The following is a 17,106-nucleotide window of genomic DNA, read 5'->3' as shown; positions in this document are numbered from 1 at the left end:
ACAATGTTAGTTAGAATTTAATAAAGTGTGTTTTTTTATAGTTACTACCTACTGATGATAAAGTGACACTGAAATTCCAGTTATTGTAGTGATGTAAAGTTTGCTTTAAAATATGTTTATTTAAATAAATCATAGTAAGGTGATTTAAGAAAACTATTAAATAATAGGATAGGTAATACTGGGACAAAGCAAAAATTGTGGTGCTATAATGGGAATGACTGAAGTTTGAGAAATACTGATGAGTAATTATAATTGCTCGCGTTCCTCCCCAGGTCTTGGTATTTATTGATTAGTTAGTTCCCTGGACTCATTTGCCAGCAGACATTTCCCTGGTGTTTTGAGGGTTCTTTTATTTCAGTATGACTTTGGAAGGGAAGAAAAGTGGATAGGGGTACAGGTCTGTTGTCATCTGAACTGGAATTTTATCTAGCTATCTTTTTGGTTTCCTTCTATTTGATTCTTTAATCCTTTCAGAATTAATTTTAGTGTTTAGAGTTTGAGACTTTTTCTTCCCATTGGCCAGGCAATCTCAGCACCAGTGATTAGAGATGTTTCGTAGCATCTCTACCCACAAACATATTAGGTGCTGAAAGGCTCTGTGCAAGACCAATGGATTTTAAGCTTGGTTTTCTTATGCTTTTCCAACAGACAGGAATGCAGGAGTTTCCTTAGTTCATCAAAGCTTTAAAATCTGAGTAGGATTTCTATATTACATCTGCGAAACTGATAACTCCCTTTTCTGTCTATTTTCTTAGATGTTTTAATGGATGTTTTAGGAGCTATAGTATTCTTGTCAACCTGCTTGGGTTGATTCAAGATTCATTGTGTATAGAATCCTTCCTGGCTTCTCATGAAGCTGTTACCAACAGCATTTCATCATGCTTGGCCTTATAACTCTTAGCCCTGCCTTAAATTAGTATTGCTCTAATAGATAGTCAACTCAGTGATGGTTCCCTAGGCCAGACTTTGAAAACTGACAGGCGACACACAGATGTTCTGTTTGATTTATGTGTTGGTAGTGAGTGTTGGGGGACAGGAGGACAGTTACATTTCAACATTTTAAAATTGGAGTATTTTAGACAGAAATTCAGATTTCTCTTATCTCTTGAAGTTACTATCTGGCAACACCAGGGCTGAATTGATAGGTGACAAAAAAATCTACTGATCATGCACTTTTTGCCATTTACTTTCCCTGTTTCACTTGCCTAGCCCATTTCGGCCCTTGCATTTACAGCAGCTTTTGTTGCTAACTACCACAAATTTTTCCTTTTTAAAATTAGGGTTTTTTTTTTTTCTCTCTCTTGTAGTTTATCATATGGGTCCAGAACTATCCATAAGCTTCCTGATTCATCTTTTCAGAGTTGTTCCTATCGTTGAATAATTTATCCTGTGTTTATGTGTAACATTCATAATTTTTTCCTTTTGGCTATTAAAATGATTGTTTTATTATAATTATATCCCTTGTCTAATTAGCACATTTAACAATTACTGCTTTTTATTCTAAATAAAGGGCTTAATATTTGTATAAAATCTTTCTAAGAAGGATAAACTGAAGTCTAGCATAGTGGCAGGACCAAAATAAAAGTATAGGTGCCTAAGTATTATTATTTGCAGATTTTACACACTTTTCTGTGGCACGCAAGCCTTTGCGTTAGGCTCTGTTTTAGAACTTACTTTACAGTTTTAAATTGCTCATTCTTCCCCACCCCCTGCAAATTCACACTGTCTAAATAGTAGATGTAGAGTAGATTTTTTTGTATCTAGAGGGTAAGTCCTCCTCCTTCATGCCTCTTTGTTATTGTTGTTGTTCTCTTCTGGAAACTTCTTAGCCTTTTCTTTTGTTCATTTTCCTGATAAATTTTACAAGCATTGGTCTAGTAACTAGTGTTTATTGGCTGCCCTCACAAGGCAGGCGCTCTGTCCAATTGTTTGGTAACTTGTGTGAGGAGCCATCAGTGTGGCAGGTGCCCAGTGTCATTGAATTCTCCCCAGTGCATTAGGAACAGGAGTGGATTCATGGATGGCTTAGAGCATTTTCCTTCTAAATATTGTAGGGAAATGAGTATAACAAAAAGAAACTTGTGACCTTTTAATTCCTGGGCACTTTTATGAAAGTCTTTGTTGAGATGATCACCAGAAGTCACTCTTTCCTCCATTACTTGCTCAATGAGGATAGGTGTTTTTTTTTTTTTTGGAAAGTAACAATCTTTTTTTTTTTTTTTAAAGATTTTATTTATTTATCTTTATAGAGGAAGGGAAGGAGAGAAGCATCATTGTGTGGTTGCTCCCCATGAGTTCCCCTGCTGGGAACTGGCCTGCAACCCAGCATGTACCCTGACTGGGAATCAATGAGGATAGGTTTTAATTAACTTTTTTCTAGGATGCTAATAGGCCTGAAGAATAATTCATGCTGGAAATAGGAGATATATTTTGCAAATGCATGGGTCATTGCACTTTTGTGGACTTCCTCTTTTATTTTTGGTCTAGCTCCTTTCTGAGGAACAACTTTAGGGAAATTGCTTCATGAGATGCCAAATCATCATATTTTTGTGGGAACCCGAGTATTTTAGTAGTCATAAATAGGAAAACCAGTACGGGAGGATATGGTGGATCCTCCTCTCAGTGGTGTGAACCACACTGGGGTTTTTGTTGAGTATATGTTTACATGGCTGACTTGTGGGGACAAGCAGAGTTGCTGGGTTTCATGCCTTTTTCTTTCCACCATCCCCACCTCCTACTTCTGTCTTTAGCTGCGATGCTTCTTTAACAGCCCACATGCCAAAGCTCTGCAAGACCTGTGGTTAATGTCTTCATCACATGAAAGATGCATACTTTTATTAAGGTAAAATTCATGTAACATAGAATTTACCATTTTATCCATTTTTAAAGTGTACATTATTGACTTACAGTACATTCACATTGTTGTGCAATCATCACCAACCACCGTGTACTTCCAGAACATTTTTATCATCCAGAAAGAAACTTAGAAGTCATAAAGCTGTAGCTGGCTTTTCCCTCCTCTTAGTTCATCCTGACAACCACTAATCTGGACATTTCATGTAAATGAAATCATGCAGTATGTGGCTTTTTGTGTCTGGTTCCTTTCACTTTGCATGTTTTTATTTTTAAATATATTTTGTTTATGCTATTACAGTTGTCCCATTTTTTTCTCCCCTTTATTGCCATCTGCCTTATACCACCCCTCCCACTAGCATTCCCCCATCTTAGTTCATGTCCATGGGTCACACAAGTAAGTTCTTTGGCTTCTCCATTTCCCATACTATTGTTAACCTCCCCCTGTCTATTCTGTACCTACCATTTATGCTTCTTATTCCCTGTACCTTTTTCCCACATTCTCCTCCCTCTCCCTCCATGCTGATAACCCTCCATGTGATCTCCATTTCTGTGTTTCTGTTCCTGTTCTAGTTGTTCACTCAGCTCATTTTGTGTTTTTTTTTTAGGTTCATTTGTGGAGAGTTGTGAGTTTGTTGTCATTTTACAGTTCATATTTTTGATCTTCTTATTTTTCTTAGATAAGTCTCTTTAACATTTCATATAACAAGGATTTGGTGATGATGAACTCCATTAGCTTGACCTTATCTGAGAAGCACTTTATCTGCCCTTCCATTCTAAATGATAGCTTTACTGGATAGAGTCATCTTGGATGTAGGTCCTTGCCTTACCTGACTTGCATTGCTTTGAGGGAAATGCTTTGAATTGAACAGGATGATGTGCTCCAGAGCAGTAGTGATGAAGAAAGCCATTCTCAGATGCTATCAGAAATGCAGGCTGAATGATCAACATAAGTCGGATGTGGGAAGAACATATTGGGTAGAGTGAGTAGCAGGTGTAAAGGCCCTGGGGTGTGTCAGGAGTAAGGTAGTACATTTAAAGTGTTGTGTATGATATTTTGCATTTGGAAGGTAAATGATGGTTACTATTAATAAAATTAGATCAAAGGAGTAGCCTATCATTGAGTACACCATAAGTGGCTAGTTTTGCCTCATGAACTGGCAAAAATTGGCTTCACAGAATAAGCAGATAATTATGCAGGGTGTGAATAGGGTTACACCGTACATTTTTCTTTATATGGTGAATTACATTGCTTTGCATTTTCAATATAAACTTTCCTTGGTGGTGAAGTATTATCCTTTTTATGTATAACTCAATTCAATTTGCCAATATTTTGTTGAGGAATTTGCATCTGTGTTCCTAAGAGGTATTGGTGTGTTGTTTTCTTATAATGTCTGTCTGGTTTTGGTATCAGTGTAATGTCGGCATCATAAAATGAATCGGAAAGTGTTCTCTCCTTTTCTGTGTGGTGGGAGAGTTTGTGTAGAATTGGTATTCTTTTTCTCTTAAATGCTTGGTAGAATTCTTCAAGGGAAGCCATCAGGCCTGGAGTTTTCTTTGTTGGAAATTATTTTAACTATGAGTTCAAATTTTTTCATTCCTATAAGATTATTCAAGTTATCTGTTTCTTTTTGAGTGAGCTTTATTTAGTAGATTATATGTTTTTACTGATCATCTGCTAGCAGTGTATTAATATTGATCCTCTCAGAGAACCAGTTTTTAGTTTAACTGATTTTTCTCTATTATATTTTGTTTTTCTATTTCATTGATTTCTGTTCTGATCTCATTTCTTTTCATCTGCTTCCTTAGGGTTCAATTTCCCCTTTCTTCCTAGTTTTTAAGCTTGTAGCCTGTTTCATTATTTGAGACCATTTTTTCCCAATACAAGTACTTAATGCTATAAAGTTCCTTTTAAGCACTACTTTATTTGCAGCCAACAAATTTTGATTGGTTTTACTTTCCCTTGTGATTCCCTCTTTGACCTGGATATTAAATAATATGCTGTTTAATTTTTAGGTATCTGGGGAATTTTTCTTTTCTTTCTATTCTATTGATTATGCTATTACAGTCATCCCTTTTTTCTCCCGTTTATCCCTCCCCACCCTTCACTGCCCCTCCCTCAAGCATTCCCCCACCTTAGTTCATGTCCATGGGTCGTACATGTAAATTCTTTGGCTTCTCCATTTCCTATACTATTCTGAACCTCCCCCTGTGTAGTTTGTGCCTACCAGTTATGCTTCTTATTCCCTGTACTTTTTACCCCCATTCTCCCCCACACATGCCCTGATAATAACCTTCTATGTAACCTCCATTTTTTGTAATTCTGTTCCTGTTCCAGTTGTTTGTGTAGTTTGTTTTTGTTTTTTTAAGTTCAGTTGTTGATAGTTGTGAGTCTGTTGTCATTTTACTGTTCATAGTTTTGATCTCTTTTCTTGATAAGTCCCTTTAACATTCATATAATAAGGGCTTGGTGATGATGAACTTCTTGAACTTGACCTTATCTGGGAAGCACTCTATCTGCCCTTCCATTCTAAATAATAGCTTTGCTGGATGGAGTAATCTTGGATGTAGATTTTTGCCTTTCAGACTTCGAATACTTCTTTCCAGCCCCTTCTTGCCTGCAAAGTTTCTTATGAGAAATCAGCTGATAGTCTTATGGGCACTCCTTTGTAGGCAACTCTCTCCTTTTCTCTGGCTGCTTTTAAGATTCTCTCTTTATCTTTAATCTTGGGTAAGTTAATGATGATGTACCTTGGTACGTTCCTCTTGGGGTCCAGTTTCCTTGGGACTCTCTCAGCTTCCTGGACTTCCTGGAAGTCTATTTTCTTGGCCAGATTGGGGAAGTTTTCCTTCGTTATTTGTTCAAATAAGTTTTCAATTTGTTGCTCTCGCTCTTCTCCTTCTGGCACCCCTATAATTTGAATATTGGAATGTTTTAAGTTGTCCCAGAGGTTCCTAAGTCTCTCTTCAGTTTTTTGAGTTCTTTTTATTCTGTTCTGGTTGGATATTTATTTCTTCCTTTTGTTCCAAATCATTGCTTTGAGTCCTGGTTTTCTTCCTGTCAGTGTTGATTCCCTGAATGTTTGCTTTATTTTATTTTGGGTATCTTTCAGGTGTTTTTTTTTTTTTTTTTTCATTTTTCAAACAAGCTCAATCAGTTCTGTGAGCATTTTGATTACCAGGGTTTTAAATTCTTCATCAGATAGGTTGGCTATCTCCTTATCACTTAGCTCTCTTTCTGAAGTTTTGCTCTGTTCTTTCATTTGGGCCTTATTTCTTTGTCTCCGGCCTACTGTTAAGTTGTAAGGGGCGGGGCCTTGGGTATTCAACCTGGCAGGGCAACCCTCCTTCCTGCACTGTGGCACTGTGTGGGGGAGGGGCCAGAGAGGGAACAGTGCAACTCCCTTGCTCATCTCTAGCCCCACTTTGCAACAAACTGTTGAACTGTTGAAGTGTTGTGTGAGACTGGGAGTTTCTCCCACTGCAGCAACCCTGGTAGTCCATGGTCAGCTCTGAGTCTCTGTTTCCCATTCAGCCAGCTCTGCCTGCACAGTCCACCACCTTGCTGCGGGTTCTCTCCATCCAGGGCCTTACTGGTCTGGTTGTTCTAGTTGACTATTTCTTTCATACTGTGGTTATCCAAGTTCTGTGCAATTTGATTTTCTGGCAGTTCTGGTTGTTTATTGATTTTAGGTTGGTTGTTATCCTCCTTTTGGTTGTGTAAGGAAGCAAAGGGTTTCTTCTTACTATCTTGGCTGGAACCCCCACATATTTTTATAGCCAGAGTTTTTGAGGCTTTATTTCCCTGTGCTGTAACCCTGAATTGTGCTATCTGTCTTGCTCCCAAGTTGTTCCTCCCAGCTTATTCGTAGTGCATACAAATGTGTAGGGTATCCTGGTCTGCTAGCTGCTCTCTGGTCTACCCCTGCCTGCCAGCTGCCACTTTGTTTTGGGTCCTTGCTGCCCCACCTTCCTGGCTCTGTCCATCCTGTCAGTCTGGATGAATGTTGCTTTAACTCCTTGGTTGTCTGACTTCCATGTATTTCGATTTTCTGGCCGTTCTGGTTGTTTTTTGTTTTTAAGCGGCTTGTTTTTCTTTTGGTTGTACGAGGAAGTGAAGCATATCTACTTACGTCTGCATATTGGGTAGAAGTATTTGGGGAATTTTTTATCATCTTTTTGTTGTTGATTTCTAGTTTAATTTTGTTGTAGCCAGGGACATATTTTGTATGATTTTAATTTTTAAAAATTTACTGAAGTGTGTTTTATGTTCAGAATATAGTCTACTATGGGGAATGTTCCATAAGCACTTGAAAAACTGTATAATTTGCTGTTGCTGAATGGAGTGCTCTATAAATGTCAATCAGGTCAAATTAATTGATACTGTTTTTTCAAGTCTTCTGTATTCTTACTGATTGCCATGAAAACATATCATAGATGGGATGGCTTAAACAACAGAAATTTATTTTCTCACAGGTCTGGAGGCTGGAAATTCAAGGTCACGGTGTTGTCAAGTTAGTTTTATCCCCTTCCTCCTGGTGTTGTAGATAGCCATTTTCCCCCTGTGTATTTTTGTGGTCTTTCCTCTTTATGTGTGGATTAGGGCCCCACTTTTATTCATCTTATTTAACCTTAATTACCTCTTAAATGATTTATCTTCAAATATAGTCATATTGAAGGTTAATGCTTCAGTGTATGAATTTTGGTGGGGACACAATTCAGTCCACAACACTGATTTTCTATTTAATTATATTATTGATTACTGAAAGAGGATTGCTGAAGTATCCAACTATATTGTGGTTTTATGTATTTCTTTTTTCAGTTCTATCAGTTCACAGTAGTTTTTTGGGATCTGATTTTTGTTCATCTCGAGCAGTACTCAGTGGTGGAATTATTGGATTTAAGTTATCAGGTCTATATTTTGGGGGGTTTGTTTAGTCTTGGACACAATTAAAATATATAAATAGGACCAGTTATTAATTCAGTAAGGATTTTATTTTTGTCTTAGATTTTAATTACTATAAAATATACATAACAAATTTTACAATCATAACTATTTGTAAGTATATCATTTAGTGGTATTAAGTACCTTCACATTGGTATGCATCTACTTCTACAGTTCTTTTCATCTCACAATACTGAAACTTTTACCAATTAACTCATTCTTCCCTTCTCCATCCCCTGGAAACCACCATTCTACTTCCTTTCTCTATGAATTTGACTACTTAAGTACCTCATAAAGTGTACTTGTACAGTTTATCTATGTGTGTCTGGCTTATTTCCCTCAGCATAATGTCCAAAAGATTTGATCATAAGCATGTGTCAGAATTAACTTCCTTTTTAAAAGTGAATAGATACAAAGGGGGGAATTAAAAAAAAAAACAGAATTTTCTTTTGGAGGTCAGGCCCATCTTAGTAACTGGCAACAATTATTCCAGTTGCTTCTTAACTTCTCCATTTGTTCATATTCTATACCTAGTCAGCCAGCAGATCCTGCCTGCTATACCTTCCAAACATCTCCCAACTCTGACCATCTGTACCTAAACCACCCTGGTCCAGGTCATCATCATGTCTTGCCTGGATTATCACTATAGCCACCTTACTTGTCTTCCTTCTACATTCACCTTCCAGTGATCTCTTCTCAATTTAGCAACCAAAGTAATCCTTTGAAAACATGGCTGATCACGGGATACTTCTACTTAAACCCCTCAAAAGCATCCCATCATTCTCAGAGGAAATGTTCAAGTCCTTTTGAAGGCCTATGGGGCTCTACTGTATTTTCTCCCCCATCTCTTTACCTTAGATCCTACCTGTCTGCCTTGTGCTAAAAGTTGTCTTGTGGCCTTACTATTTTTTTAATCATGTTTGTGGGGGCAACTTTGCCTGCAAGTCCCCCCATCTGCCACGGATGAAAATGAAACTACCAAGACATGAACTACTTGGGGAGGAGAGGTGGTCAATCTCTCACAGGAGAAAGACCAAGAACCCCTTCCTCAATGGCTTTTACTGGGTTATAATACACAGGAATACAGGTAAAGCTCATCAATCAGTGTCAGGCGGCAAGGATCAAACAATAGATAGCCTTTCAAAGAAATCTGAGGGCTTAATCTGAGTCAGTGTCTGTCAGGTAAGGGGGTTGCAAAATCTTTGGGAGACATACTCATCTCCTGCTTGGATGCTTATCATATGAATGAAAGCACTCTTAGGAAAGTAGGCTTCACAGGACTTTTAGGAACTCTTTCTTATGCCTGATCACCCTGGAACCTGCTCTAGCCGACAGAGGGCTGCACCGCCTTCCCCATCATAGGTTTTTAGGCTTAAGTGGATTAGAGCCAAGAGGCGTTTCTCCCAGGTGGAAATGGGGACTCAGGCTATGTCAGAATGGGCGGTGAGGGTCCATCACCCTCTCTTTGCTGCAGCCCCTTGAGTACTTCCTTGAGGGCCTCCCAAGTGATCATGTCTGGCTTAGGTTGCCCCTCCTCCGAGGGGTCATACCCGTCAGTGACTAACTGGCCAAGTTTTGGGGTCAGAGATGGATGAAGCAGAAGGAGCGCTGCTGCCAGGGAGATAAGCTTTGTCTCCTTAGTGGCTAACAGTCCAGAGGTCGCTCACTCAGCCTTATCCATGGGGTGGGGGTAGTTACAGCTCCTGAAAAAGAGCGGTTCCCAACATATGTTGAGCATTTTCTTTTCTCAAAGCATTTGTATTTGCTATTCTGCCAGGAATACTGTTCCTGCAGATATATTCCAGACCTTCTTCCTTAGGACTACACTCAAATTTCACATTATTAGAAAGGCCTTCTAACCACCCTATGTAAAATATCACTTCTCTCTCCTACTAGTACTATGTTTTCCACTAAACCAGGATAAGCTAGCTTATGCTGCAATAGCAAAGAACTCCATATAGAGGGGGTTTGTTTCTCACTGATGGTATCCCTCCATTGCAAGCCACCTGGGAGGTCTGCTTCATACTATCTTTAACTCCAGGATCTGGCTGATAGTGTGGCTACCATCTTGAGCATTGGCAGAGGGAAATACCATTCACTGGCACTTTGAGTATTTGCCTGGAAATAGTATCTATCACATTGACTTGGTCAAAGTTACCAAGTTCAGTGCCATACCTAAGTTCAGTTAGGGATGGGGAATGGGTATATGGTAATCCTATCATATATCCTGAAAGAGACCAGGAAATCTGTGATAGGTGATATACCCACACTCTTTACCCTGCTTAATTTTTCTGTATTATTTATTTCCATCTGACATAATACATATTCAGCTTGCTTTGTGTATTTTCTTTTCTCACCTGTCTAAACTGTAAGCACTATAAAAGGGGAGGGACTTTGTCCATCACTTACTGCTATATCCCAGGGCCTAGGATATGCATGGTCAAGAATAGCTTATTAATCTTAAAGAATGATTGAGAATACTCAAGCAAACCATTCATGTATTCATTTGGTGACATCTAAGCCAAGTTGGGAGTGTGGAGCAGGGAGGTTTGAGGAGGGGATGAGATGGTATGAGATAAGTTGGAGAGCAGACTTACTAGAAAAAAGCAGTAGAACTACTGGTCAGCGGAGTGTCAGTTTGAGATTTGAGACTGTGTACCTTCTGTAAAATCTTGTAGCTCAGCTATGTGATTTTCTCCAGTAATGTTGAGTTACTCAGGAGTTGGCCTGGAAGAGGCAGCAGTGAATGATGGAGCCCATTTCACAAGGATAGTTGGAAGCCCAAATTGAAGAAGAAAACATGATCCTAGCTGCTCCTACCTCACCCCTGCTGCATCTTTGGTTCTGTCAGAGTAGTGGAGGAACTTGTTTTTACAAGAAGCCCATTCTCCTGGGTTGGGGTGATTGTGGTGATAGAAGCAGTTTTCCTATAGTCATTCTTTATTTTGTATACCTCTTATAACATTTATGAGGTAGCTCATCTTCATCTTACAGGTGAGGAAAACTGGGGATTAAATTGCTTAAAGTAGAATTTAGGTTGGTTAAGTTCATAGCCATGGTGCCGTGCTATAGTTTTAAGGTACATTTATTGTTTCTCCTATACTTAATGAGGCAGTGGGGAGCTCTGTTAACTTTTAGATTCTGTGGGACCTTGATTGTGTCTCAGTCATGAAGACAGTTTACATCCACTTATGGTGATAATTAAGATGTTGCAAATCCTTACCAAGAGGAACCAGTTGGGCTATTTTCATGTACTTAAACAAGCTCAGTAACCATATTGCCACCTGACTGTCAGGGAATTTCTTGTGAAATCTATAAAAGGGTACCTAACATGAGCTGAGAATGTGTCCATCAGTGATAATATTTTATGGTCTTGCCTGTTGATGATCTGAACATTTATTTCATAAGTGCAAGGGGGTGTGCTAGACTTTATTGCCAGTTCAGGAATTTTTAATGTAGTAGGAGATCAAAACAGGTACAAACCCCTGAGTATTAAAGTAGTGCCTGGAAACAAGTGTACAGAGTGAGGGGAAAAGCCCCTTGGGCTAAAATGCTTCATCGAGACAGATGGAAGGAAATGGAAATGTAGCTCTCATTTGAAGGGTGCATGATATTTAGACAACACTCTAAATGGAAAGCCAACCTGGGCTCCAGTCATATTTATGGTGGAAAATCTCAGTAAGGCACTGTAGTCAGTAATGTTAGCACTTTTAACTACTTTTTAATATTTTGTGTGTATATGTGTGTTAATTCTGCACATGCTAAAGAGCTAACTGGTCAGTTTGATAGAAGGCAAACTCTTCTATTTCTTTTACACTTTGATGACCATTTTCTGAAAGGTATTTTATGGAAGTTACTATCTATAAACTTGGTTTAGTCTTGTAGGAGAATCAACTGACAGTGAAGCCCCTGGCAGTAAATTCCACTTGTTTTTCAAGTGTAGATGTTTTGAAATATATGTTAATGAGAACTAAATTCCAGAGTCTGTAAAGTTTGTCTTCATTTTAATTTAAAAAAAAATGAATTCTCATGTTTTTCACTCGCGTGGGTTTTTAAATCTTAGGAACAATCATTCTCAAAGTGTTTTTCTTTTTCCCTCCAGACAAGGCACCTCTGTCTAAGAGTCTTTTACTGGTCCCCAGTTCCCTGTCTCTTTTGCTGGCCCTTCTGCCCCACTGTCAGAGGTTCTTCTTGTATGACCTCCAAGCAGTCAAGGATGACTTCCAGGTGAGCTCTGCTTCATTGGTCTTTGGGAGGCGAGAAGGCAGATTTTCCTCCTTGATTTGCCTTTTCTTTCTGCTATTCTTAGTCCCTCAAAACCTCTAAATTTGTAAGAAATACTAATACCACTTGTTAATATTCTATTAAGTTCTGTATTCTATATTCTAGTATTCTCTATATTAGTATTCTCTAATATTCTATAAAGTTCTCTAGTTTTATTTACTGATATCTTCAGCAAGCAAATTATAATGAAGCAGTTGCAGTACACCGCACTATCTCTTTTCAGTTTCACTTTTTTTAAAAAAAAAATATTTTTATTTATTTATTTTTTGAGAGAGGGGCAGGGAAGGAGAAAGAGTGGGAGAGAAATATCAATGTATGGTTGCCTCTCATGCATCCCCTGCTGGGAATTGGCCTGCAACCCAGGCATGTGCCCTGACTGGGAATTGAACCGTGATACTCTGGTTCACAGGCCTGCGCTCAATCCACTGAGCTACGCCAGCCAGGGCTTCAGTTTCACTTTTTATGCTTGGAAATGTAATTTATAATTTAAGAGAATTAAAATAATGTTAAACCTGTTTTTTAATGATTAGTCTCATATTTAACATTTTCAAAAACCTGTATCAATTTGAATATTGATTGCATGATCTAAGCTCTTTCAGCTCTAACAGATTGTGAATCTATGAATTACTTTTACAGTGGTGGTTAATCCAAGGAGGAAATTTCTGTTGGGATTTTGCTACTGTGAGTTGGAGTGTTAGTGTAAACCTGCTGTCTCTTTGCTAAATACTTAATTATCCATATTAAGTACAATAATCCATCATAACCCACAAGTGTACACTAATGATAAGTGAAATAGGGACAAGTATAGGATGGGATAGCCCTAGAGAGCCATAGTGATATGAATTTTCCATTTGATGTGAAGGAAGGGGTGATAATTTATTAGCAGTAGAAGAAGAAGAGCATTTTACTTCTTGAAGGAATATAAACTTCGGCCCTTAGATGTACTGTATAGAAGGCATGGTTGGAAGCTAGTGCAAAGTTAGACTAGATGAGGACAGTAGAGACAGCTGGTGATGGTCATTATTTTGCAATGGTGGAATCTCCCAAATTTTGACACTTAAGGCATGTCGACAGTGCAATGGTGGCATATGGAAAGAAATTGAGGTGACTGGCAACAGGGCAAGTGCTGGGAAACAGCTTCCTCCCGGGCAGAACTCCAGAGGCCAAGCAGTGGCATTGTCCCCTCTCCAAGCCCTCCCCCACACAGAGCCCAGAGCAGTGACAGAGGTTGCCCTGCCTTGGTGATTACCAAAGGTTCTGCCACATACAACTTACAGGTATGCTTTTCTACAATAGGCCACAGTACTAAGACAGGGAGTCAAAGTAGCCCTACCTAGTACATAGAAACAAACACAGGGAGGCTGCCAAATTGAGGAGACAAATAAATATGGCCCAAATGAAAGAATAAAACTCCAGAAGAACAACTAAACAAAATGGAGCCTGTCAGATATAGAGTTCAAAACACTGGTTATCAGGTTGCTCAAAGAAATCATTGGATACTGCAACAGCATAAAAAAAGACCCAGGCAGAAATGAAGTGAAATAAAGAAAAATCTACAGGGAACCAAGTGGAAGGGATGAACCAGGATTCAAATCATTGATTTGGAACCTAAGGAAGAAATAAACATTCAACCAGACCAGCAAGAAGAAAAAATAATTCTGAAAAACAAGGATAGGCTCCAGAGCCTCTGGGACATCTCCAAACCTGCCAATATCTGAACCATACAGGTGCCAGAAGGAAAAGAGGAACAGCAAGAAATTGAAAACTAATTTGAAAAAACAGTGAATGAAAACTTCCCTAATTTGTTGAAGGAAATAGACATACAAGTCTAGGAAGCATAGAGAATCCCAAACAAATTGGACCCAAAGAGCACCACACGAAGACACATCATAATAAAAATGTCAAATATTAAAGATACAGAGAAAATCTTAAAAGAAGCAAGAGAAAAGCAGATTGTTACCTACAGAGGAGTTCCCATTAAGACTGTCAGATGAGCCCTGGCTGGTGGATTGAGCGCGGGCCTGTGAACCAAAGGATCATGGTTTGATTCCCAGTCAGGGCACATGCCTGGGTTGCAGACCAGTTCCCAGCAGGGGACCCACGAGAGGCAACCATACATTGATATTTCTCTCCCTCCTTTCCTTCCGCTCAAAAGATGAATAAATAAAATTTTTTTTTTAAAAAAGGCCGTCAGATGATTTCTCAAAAGAAACTTGAGAGAGGCTAACAGAAGAAGTAGTCAAAGTGATGAAAAGTAAGGACCTGCAACCTAGATAACTCTATCCAGCAAAGCTATCATTTAGAATTGAGGGCAGACAAAGTGCTTCCCAGACAAGATAAAGCAGTTCATCATCACCAAGCCCTTATTATATGAAATATTAAAGGGAATTATACTATAAAGAAAAAGATCAAAACTATGAACATTAAAATGACAATAAATTCACAATTATCAACCGTGAATCTAAAAGACAAACTAAGCAAGGAAGCAGAACAAAAAGAGAATCATAGATATGCCTATTATTTGGAGGGTTATTAGCTGGTAGAGAGAAGAGGGAAAATGGGGTTAAAGGGTCAGGGATTAAGAAGTACAAATTGGTAGGTACAAAATAGAAAGGGGGATGTTAAGAACAGTATAGGACATGGAGTAGCCAAAGAACATATATGCATGACACATGGACATGAACGGAGTAGGGGATTGCTGGAGGGAATGGGCATACTGGTCAGGGTGGGAAGCAAACAGGGAAAAATTGGGACAACTGTAATAACATAATCAATAAAGTATATTTAAAAAAATCAAATACCTGTTAATTCATTCCAGTTCATGTATATAATATTTTACTTATACTAAACATAGTGTTAAAAATTTTTACAGTGAATTTTTGATTGTCTAAATGAGAATACATTACATGGAAAAAATTTTTAGTATGAGACACTTGAGCTCATTTCTTAGGGAAAATACATACGTAGTTTTCTTTTTCGGTATGCATCATTATTTTGCTTAAATTAGAGTATAAAAAATAAGCAATATAAACTAAATGTAATAACTTTGCTAAGGAAGCAACCTGAACAAATCTTCCTCTTATTTATTGTTCTTTCTAAAATTCCCATCTAGATTTGGAGGCTGATATGTGGAAGAATAATTTGCCTTGATTTGAAAGATACTTTCTGCAGTAGTCTGCTTATTTATAATTTTAGGATATTTGAAAGAAGATATGGAAGCAGAAAATTTGCAGTAAGTTTTTATGTATTTTTCCCTTTGCTATCAGGTTATAGAAAAAACATTTTTGTTTTTTATTGTATTCAAATAGTTTTATTTTGTTATTATTAACAATTATCTTTTAATTGTGTGATCCTGTCTGAATTGAAAGGTAGACATTAACCAAAGAAAAATTTTAAATTTAAGCCACTGACATAATAAAATAATGATGATGATGATGATAGATAATGGCAGGTATGAGTAGGTAATGACAATTTTAATTAGGATTTTGACTTTAATAAAATTCAAATCGCTTGTTTTGCTTAATGGTTTGTGTGTTACTTGTTAAAAATAAATTTTGCTGCAAATATCTTTTTTCAGTATACCTAGAAATTGTGGAAGTTAATTTGACCAATGTAGTTTTATTCTCTCATTTTGAAAAGTCTATTCTAATAAAGACAAATACGTATGTATATTTACACACATACACACACACATGAAAGGTCTGTCCAAAAAGTATCTGACCATGCAATATGGAAAATAGAGACATTTATTGAACAAGATACAAGAAACATTGTACATAGGACAATGACTCCTTAGTCCCCTTCAAAGTAAGCACCTTGGGACTTTATATAGTTCTCCCAGTTGCCATCAGCTGCCCCATCATTTTTTCCTGAATCTCCTTGATGATCTGAAATTCTTCCCTTTCAAGGGTGATTTCAGTTTCGGGAAAAGCTGGAAGTTGCAGGGCACCAAATCCGGGTTGTAGGGAGCTTGAGTCACCTGGGTGATTTGATGTTTCTGCAAAACAAAGTCTGTAGGAAATTTGATACAAGAGTTGAAGCATTGTTGTGATGAACCTGCCAATCACTAGTTGCCTGTAGCTACAGCCTTCTGAATCATCTAAGTTTCCGTGGAGGAATGTTCAGGCTTAATGCAAAATTTGACGCAGATTTGTTTCTCTACTTGCTCAGTCATTTTGAATGTGATGGCCACACAGTTTACATGCTCACTCAGTGGCATTTATCGCCACCACTGACTAGTACAGTGAAGTTGTCATTGTTCACACATGCACAGTCCAGTCCACTCTCTTTGGCTGCTAGGTTACATTGATATTGTACAAACTGTTCTAGTGAAATTAAAAGTGGCTGGACTTTTTTCAGACAGGCCTTTGTATGTGTGTGTATACACGTACACATATACATATATACACATACACATTGGCTCTAATTAAGTAATGGTGGTTTATTTTTAGGGTCTCTTCTGTATAATGTTTTGTTTTATTTTTAGTCCTTTTTGCTGGGTTCCTGGGTTTTGTCAGCCTTGATGGACTTCATCCTTGTTGAAACTGCATGGTATTGCTTTGGTATCTCTGCATCCAGGAATTTGCCTTCTGGATTGTAAGTAGCTCTCAAAGAGTAGCTTAATTTATAACTAATTAAATCTGATTTAAAGTGTTATTGTAAGTCAGTAAAAGAATATTTTAAACTTTTAGATACAGTAAAATTGATTTTATATGTAAAATTTTATTGTACACTTATGTTTTCATTTTCATTGTGTTCTTGAAACAATGTATTTTATACTCATTCTTTTTTTCAGCTTCGAAGTCCTGTATTTTAGAGAATTTAAAATTTTTCACTTCTTGTTCTGAAGATAGAATTAATTTAATGTGTTTATTTTATAGTGAAATTTTGTCTTTGTAATTTTGTGAATCAAAGACAAAAATACAAAGTTTAATTAGATTGTATTAGGAAAAATGTATTTGAAACTAAGTTTCTGAAGAATGATGTTTTTAAAAATTGATATATCTGGTATCTAGGAGCAGAGT

The 17,106-nt window shown here is 37.7% G+C and overlaps 1 protein-coding gene across 1 annotated transcript in view; it reads left to right on the top strand.

Moving 5' to 3' along the window:
- Positions 1–17,106, top strand: part of UBAC2 (UBA domain containing 2) — a 233,632-nt gene that overhangs the window by 17,150 nt on the left and 199,376 nt on the right. Inside the window, exons 2-4 of the mRNA XM_037151691.2 lie at positions 11,901–12,025; positions 15,195–15,314; positions 16,569–16,678. Of these exons, the coding sequence (XP_037007586.2) occupies positions 11,901–12,025; positions 15,195–15,314; positions 16,569–16,678 (355 nt within the window). The remainder of the gene's footprint in view (positions 1–11,900; positions 12,026–15,194; positions 15,315–16,568; positions 16,679–17,106) is intronic.

Source organism: Artibeus jamaicensis, unplaced genomic scaffold (genome assembly GCF_021234435.1).
Source record: "Artibeus jamaicensis isolate MK-2021 breed Jamaican fruit bat unplaced genomic scaffold, CSHL_Jam_final contig_410, whole genome shotgun sequence".
Classification (NCBI taxonomy): domain Eukaryota; kingdom Metazoa; phylum Chordata; class Mammalia; order Chiroptera; family Phyllostomidae; genus Artibeus; species Artibeus jamaicensis.
This window is presented reverse-complemented; position numbering and strand designations above follow the sequence as displayed.